Source organism: Sinocyclocheilus rhinocerous, unplaced genomic scaffold, assembly GCF_001515625.1.
Source record: "Sinocyclocheilus rhinocerous isolate Xijiao unplaced genomic scaffold, SAMN03320098_v1.1 scaffold2906, whole genome shotgun sequence".
Classification (NCBI taxonomy): domain Eukaryota; kingdom Metazoa; phylum Chordata; class Actinopteri; order Cypriniformes; family Cyprinidae; genus Sinocyclocheilus; species Sinocyclocheilus rhinocerous.
The window spans coordinates 219184-226622 of NW_015634459.1; the positions used below are offsets into that span (position 1 = coordinate 219184).

Sequence of the window (7439 nt, forward strand, 5' to 3'; positions counted from 1 at the left end):
ACTCTCGCTCTCTCTTTGCATGTGTGAGAGAAACCGCGCTATCAGTAAAGCGACGGCGAGTCATGTGCCTTCACACTAGTTTACGGTACGTCAAATACAGGTGCGCTGCGTGCTACATACTGCGCATCCATTGAGTACATGACATGATCCATTGAGCGCATCCAAATAGTACAGATCGCTTGACGGAGAGCGAAACTCTCAAGCGCTAAGTCAGCGTGTTTATCGAGTGAAAATCTGTGTTGAACGCCTCTCACACACATACTAGCGTGTAAAATCTAAGAATTTATTAGACAATGGCTAATGTTAGACATTATTTAGTCGCCCAGAGTAAGATTTAGTCGCATATGCGAGTGATTTACTCGCAATGTAGAGGGTTGTCTTATTATAATTTTTATTATAATAAAGTAGGGCTGGGCAAAAAATCGAATGCGATTTTCATGCCAATATCGTCAGTAAAGCTGCTTCTGGTGATTAGTAGTAAATCTCCAGCACATGCGTTCAGATGGAGCGGAATTTACTACACCGAGCCGTAGATCACGGACAAGCTACACAAAATCGCGTTCAAAATCGCAGGCGATTCATTGCCGATTATGAACGCGATTGTGTAGCTTGTCAGTGAACTATGGCTCTGTGTAGTAAATGCTGGTCCATATGAAAGCATGTGCTGGAGATTTCCTACTAATCACAGGAGCGGCTTTACTGACGAGATACGCATGACAATCACATTCGATTAATCGTGCAGCCCTACCTCTTAGCTGTGCCTTCTAGTAGTTAAGAGCTTGTTTTGAAATCCTGTACACTCGACTGTTTTTTGCTTTCTAATATAAATGCTTTCTGTGCAGGTATGACAAAGACATCCAGCTCTTCAAAAGCAAAGTGGTAGACAGTGTCAAGCTATGCAATAGTCACCTGTTTGATCAGCCCAAGATAGATGACCCTTACGCAATAAGGCAAGTACAGCACTCAGATGTTGTATTGTGGAGTTTTCCTCCACAATTGTGATCTCTTAAGGCCTTTTAACACTGAACGTGAAAATTCGGTGTGATGACGCTTTTGAGTCAAAACAATAGATCCCTATGGGGTTATTCACACCAGGCGCGATCATTCGTGGTGCGAAAAAGCGATAATTTTTTTTCGTCTTTTTTTTTTGTTTGTATTTATTTTATTTTTTTATTTTTTTCCCGTCGCTCCGTGATTTTAAAAGGGCCATCCAATAAAATTTGAGCTTAGATCACGTTCCCGGAGCAACTGCTGTTGCACAAAAGGGCAAGAGTGGTGGTGCTGTTTCAAAAACCAGTGTAAACAAACACAGAAGAAGAGTATCGCAGAAGAGATTCATCGGCGATTCGCCTTGCTTTTTCACTTTGCGCTCGGTATGAAACTGCCTTTAGGCTGTATTTACACTGGGACAAAAAAAATCTGAACTCTCATCTGCCACAGATTGTACACTGAAAACACAATTTTATTTTTTAATATCCATTCGGAGCCACTTACAAATGTGGTTTTAAATCATATACTTGTATGTGATCTACATCCAAGTTCGAACTCCAAGTCACCACAAGGTGTGAGAGATGCAAAAAATAGATATATTTTTTTCTCGTATTATAGATTTGGCTGTGTGATGCTTTGTGTAAGCAGACGTGCATGCTTGCACGAACTCACAGCTTCTTTTAAAACGGAAGCTTTATATATAGGTAAGAGATTGTGCACATTCGGGAGCATACAAACTTGTTTTGACCCAATGCCCCATGAATATTATAAATAAAATATCTTTGAAAGCTACATTTTATTTTTCAGCAATGAGGTGATAACATTACATTTTTGGAAGTAAACGCAGACCACGGGTAATTCACACGATAATTCACAATCTCTTACTCAAATTCATGTAAATTACTAAAGAATTATAGATCTAACAACCCGCAGATGAAATAATTAACAAAAACAACGGTTATTTTTATGTTCAGTCAGATTTTGTGCTACACATAAATGACAGTTTCAATTTGTCAATGCTGGCAAGTGAACATGGTGTAAGCAGGGTTAATCGCATCTGTTGTGCGTTCAATGTGAGTTGTATAAAAAAATGTTGTGGAACCTAAAAATAAATTGGTGCTAGATAAAACAAGTCATTTTGGTTATTGATTATACGTTTTCTATTTGACATGCTCCAGTTTCTGCTGGATTTGTCATGTCAGTGTTTACACGAAGCAGTTCGCAAAAGATCCACCAGAGGTGATCAAATATCAGAGACCGACAGAAACTTTTCCCCACTTCTCCACTTCTCTCCTCCCTCTCATTCCACTCCCATAGGCTGATTCACAGTCAATGTAAAGCCCTCGCTGATTGGCTGACGTCCCGGAACGGCCATCTTGTTTGTTGAACGTTCTAACTTCATGTTTTGCGTACAATGCTCTTACGTTACAGATTACCAGTAACATTTTAAGTACACGATATGGATCTTTGCTAACACTCAACTTGAGGACTCAGATGGGCGTCCCAGTTATTCCAAACAAACGAATTCAACTTCGACCAATCACAGAGGACTTCACACTTATGCAAATGTGCGTTTATCATCATCATCCTACGTCAGCAGCCCTGGAACCGCTGAGGTCGCCCAGCCGCGATATTAACTACGCCAAAAACTTCGCTATTTTATCTCTCCGTAAATGATCGCGCTGTCGCCTTAGGATTTGGCTTCGTTTGGGTAAGTTCGTTTGTTTGTTTCCTCTCCTAGTCTAAAGATAATGTAGATGGTTACAGAGTGCGACAGTGCTGAAACTCAGGTGGCTGTCAGTCCCGATGAAGGCGAAAGAGAGAGAGACTGAAGGGAATCCCAGTCTGTATGAAACACTCGTAGCACCTGAACTCAGGTAGACTGTCACGATGTGAGCTCCACGGTAAAGGCACGACATGGACAACACTGTGTTTTCAGCCAACGGTGGTTCTGAACTAACAGCGACCGAGCGCACCTCAGAAAGTAGAGCAGATCGCGGTCTCCGGAGGCACGTAACAGGAAAATAACAGTTTGTATTTCAAGGATTATCATGTTCCTTCGCTGTCGAGACAAAATATGAAGAGGACACACGTTTAAAGTTGGAAAGGCTGTGAAGCGCGCGTCCCCGGTGATGTTCTGGAAGGTAACATACAGTGATTTCATCTACACTGGAGTCTAGTTTCGTTCTTGTAATCTGTAAAGACAGTAGCATTACAGGCTTTACCACTGGAATATGCTATTAAGTAATATTAAGTCATAAAAAAGGGAAAGAGGCCACAGTAGATTTTTAAAGAGATTATGAACGGTCTGGGTAGGCAACAGGTCCAAAATAGAAAAAAGGAGAAAATAATAAGAAAATATATCTTTTAAAATTATACAATATATATATTTTTTATTATTCAGAATCATCCTAGGTGACACACAACTTCCTCTGATTGAAGAATCATCTTATATGTATTTGTTATGAATGTTACCATATTCATGTAGGCCTACACCCAACAGGTTCTCTTCAGAAACACATGGCATCTATATTTCATATTGTTAGTTTCAGCTCTGTTACATACAGATTTATATGACATATGTGTGCAAATTAGTACTGCCCTGAGTTTCAAACCAGAGACTACACTACTACAGGCTGAGTTAGTCAAATCTGGTCAGGAAAGATGCTGGGACTCCAGAGAGATTTGCTTGAATTTAGCCTCCAATATGTTCAGATGGATCTCCTTTAATGCACTGAAAGGGGCTGTTCGCACAGACCGTGCTCTACAACATCTAAGTAACATTTATGACACAGCATGTCAACTGCAGTGCCTGTGATGTCTGTCTAGTGCTGTTAACCAGAGGCGGACAGTAACTAAGTACATTTACTTGAGTATTGTACTTAAGTACACTTTTTGAGTATCTGTACTTTACTTGAGTATTATTTTTTCTGGGAACTTATGACTTTAACTTCACTACATTTGAAAGACAAATATTGTACTTTTCACTCCACTACATTTCTATGAAAATATTACCTATAAAGCCACAGAAGAACTGTTGTGCGTCTCCTAATAAAACACAATAGATGTTGGACTTGAAGCAGCACTGCACAGACCATTCTGTGTGTGACATCAAAGAACAGCGAGAGTGATTAGACAGCATTTTTAAAATGTTTGTTTTGATGGCAAATAAGTCTGTTTTGCTTTTTTGTTAAAGCAGTGTTACTGTTGTAAATTTATGCAGCTACAGTTGTGTTGCTGGGTTTTAAAGCAGGTTTGATTTTTTTCTTTTCTTATCAGTCTGTATGCTATTTACAGGATTTCACTGTCCACATAGAAAAACTATAAAAAAACAACAACAAAAAACAGATGGACACAAGAAAGCATCCTGTGTGAATGACCCCTAAGTTACTTTGGTTAAAAATGTCTGCCCATAAGTGCACTGCTTACATAAAAGGGAACATTCAACACTGAATTATGTTTATGGATGGAGTGTTTGTTGTTGTTGTAATATAGGGCAAGGCATGATGCACAGTAAACAGAGAGTCAACCAATAAATAAAAAAAAACAATAAATACCTCGACACCCATGTCCATCTGAAGTGCTTTTGAACTTACATCAGGAAGCAAAATGTCGTTCAGTGATGAGTCAATGGAAGCTGCAGGACAGGATAATTTGAGCCCACATACATTTTCCTCTGCTTGAAAAAAATAATCTCTGAGCATCATGAGTCATGATGATAATTGAAGTACATAATTTTCCATTAGATCAAGAGAAAATCTTGTTCAGCCAGCTTTACATTCATTAATTTTATACATCAACTAAGAATTGTAACTGGTGCGTTGTCAGTGGTTGGTACAGAAAGAATGTGTTTATTTCACGTATTTTCGGACTCTTTTTATTATCGTGTTATGCCCTGTGCTTTTCTGCTTCTCTTGTAAGGAGTGGCTTTTGTCATTCCTCAGTGGAAGCAGGTTCATTATTTGTCCACCGTTATGTAAAATCTTTAATGTATGGTCCACCTTTGTTTAGAAGTATGCTAAGAATAGATACAGGTTTGTTGAATATAATATAAGGACCACGCTCATCTTGAATTGCATCTGCAAGACCTGAATGGCTATGAACTATAATTGGCAGTATAAATTAGTTTTGCATGCGGATTAAGCTTAGTGCTTTATGAAAGTTATTCTAAGACTAGATTTGTCTTCATGCTGGAAGATCTAAGTCTTATTGTTGGGGATGGGTTGTTTCTTTAACTTTTTCATTAGGGATGCAGTAAATCGATAACATGTCAGTTATCAGGCAACATTAAAAAAAAAATGATGTATTAGCCAATTTTGGGGTATTAAATGGACCCTTTTCACAGACTGTAACGACGTGATTCACAGTTATTAACATCATAAATTATTGTAAAATGTTTTTTTTATTTTTTTATATTTGTATTTTAAGAATTTGTAGTTTGTGTTATATTACGGTGACATTAAATTAAAAAAAATAAATCTTTCTCTCTTCTGACTGCCGTAATCAATACAGTGTAAATGCTTTTATGAAATTAGTATTTATTTATTCAGTTTTACTATTGGAGCAAATGTGAACGCAAAAATTGTTATTGCTACAGTTCCCCATTCACCACTATAGAAGTTTACCAAACTATGATGACTGTTTGTTGACTGAAATGTGGAAAAGGGTCCTTTGCCGTCATTGAACTTGTACTTTAACTTAATCTTCAAAAAACACTATTTAATTCACACTAATTTATTAACACTGGTAAATGTAATCTTCGGCAATTTTCATAATGAAAATCCATTTTTCATACTATATGTTATATGATGCTTAAATTCACTTGTAGCATTTAAAACAATTTTAGTTTTTAGTGTTTTGGTTTTAATTAATTTTTTAAAATAGTACAGAATTTTAATAATGTAATTCATCATTTGTCAGCCATAGCACAAAATGAATAAATAAAAAAATTAGCAGCTTAATCATATCAGTCAGAAATTTTAATGAACAGACATGAACTGTTCTTACAGAGATCAATCCCTCCTCATGGCGCAAGAAGTTGCATAACTAGACAAGAAAGCCGTATCTTCCTTCTATTGTTCCACTTTTGATGTGGAAGTCGTTGAAATTTCACTCGCCACCTGTTGTGTTGGGTAAAGCATGGCTGTGCAGTGGGAAAATTAATCACTAAAAAAAGAGGTTACTTGATATGGGTGGTCCAGGATCAGCTTCAGTCATCCAGAAAAAACCCTGACCATAGTCATAGGACAGCTCCGAAACTGGTCTCGGGTCTCTGGCACCTGGCACCTCTACCTGCTCTTTAGATGAGTCACAATCTAGCATATATGACTTGGCTTCTCTCACAGGGCAGTTTCACAAAGGAAATGCGTTGAGTGTGCAGTCCAAGACCAGCAGGACTGACACCCAGCTATGCCTCATCTTGCTGAAGTCATGCACTCTCACTGGCACGAGAAAAGCCAGTGGATTAGATTTGCGAAACGCATTGAATCACATCATTGCCTCATATTAGTGACTCTTTCATTTACCAGAGATGTAAGGCATATTGCAGAAATGTAGATCGAATTGGATATTGTAGGTTACTCTGTGAAAGAGACTTGTGTAAGATATAATCTTTGAAGAGTGTGTGTTGGGGGAGGGGTCACAGTGTTTTTCAGTAGTAGGAAGTTGCACGTGTTTTTGCTTGTATAGATAGTGCATGGCTAATGGCCTTAGATGGCAGGGCTCTTATCAGTGTTTCTCTCAGCTGTGGACTGATGCAGTTTCTGGCCTCTCTTCTCAAGAGAAATGTTTCTGGCCTGATGCTTATCCTTGGAAGCCAGTCGATATAAATCAGTCCTCACAGCCAAAGAGGCTGATCAAAACTGGTAGGCAATCTGGGTTTGAAGGTTGGCAATGAGTGTTTACATAAATCTGTTTTGGGTCTGTTGTGTGCCACAATGTTTCATAAGAACCACCGGTGATCCATTGCTACATCAGTAGGGCTGCATGATTAAAAAAAAAAAAACAAACAAAAAAAAAAATATATATATATATTTTATTTTTTTTTTTTTCCGTTGATATTGTAATCACAAATACAAATCTTGATCAATAGAATTTATATTAAAATATATTTTTTCTTTATGTCACTGTATTTTTAATAGGGATGTAACGATTAACCACGAGCTGGTTGAAAATCGATTAAAATATGTGACGATTCAAATCGGTTGAGATGCCAAACAAATCGCGATTCAATTAGGGGTAGGAGTTTATAATGTATGTCTGAGGGGAACTTACTGTCTTTCGATGCGATTTGATGGTATTTTTTCATCTTGCCTCTGTATAATGCATATTAAAGTTCATAAGTGCAACGCTCCTTTGTTTACAGCGGAGACCAAGGAAGGGTTTAAGCGCCACCTGCTGGCAGAGAGTGAATCTGCGTCTCATTCAGCTCGTCTGCTGTTTCTGTTTCA

The 7439-nt window shown here is 38.1% G+C and overlaps 2 protein-coding genes across 5 annotated transcripts in view; both read left to right on the plus strand.

Annotated features, from left to right (window-relative positions):
• Nucleotides 1-1780, plus strand: part of LOC107745550 (AKT-interacting protein-like) — a 10099-nt gene extending 8319 nt beyond the window's left edge. For all 4 annotated transcript variants that reach the window (XM_016559441.1, XM_016559440.1, XM_016559442.1 and 1 more), the window contains exons 8-9: nucleotides 843-950; nucleotides 1609-1780. In XM_016559441.1, coding sequence (XP_016414927.1) covers nucleotides 843-950; nucleotides 1609-1765 — 265 coding nt within the window. In that variant the 3' untranslated portion in view covers nucleotides 1766-1780. The remainder of the gene's footprint in view (nucleotides 1-842; nucleotides 951-1608) is intronic.
• An 800-nt stretch (nucleotides 1781-2580) lies between these two features.
• The window catches only part of LOC107745552 (chromodomain-helicase-DNA-binding protein 9-like), a 75209-nt gene continuing 70350 nt past the window's right edge, over nucleotides 2581-7439 (plus strand). The window contains 1 exon segment of the mRNA XM_016559443.1: nucleotides 2581-2701. The gene's annotated coding sequence lies outside the window, so the exon portion shown is untranslated.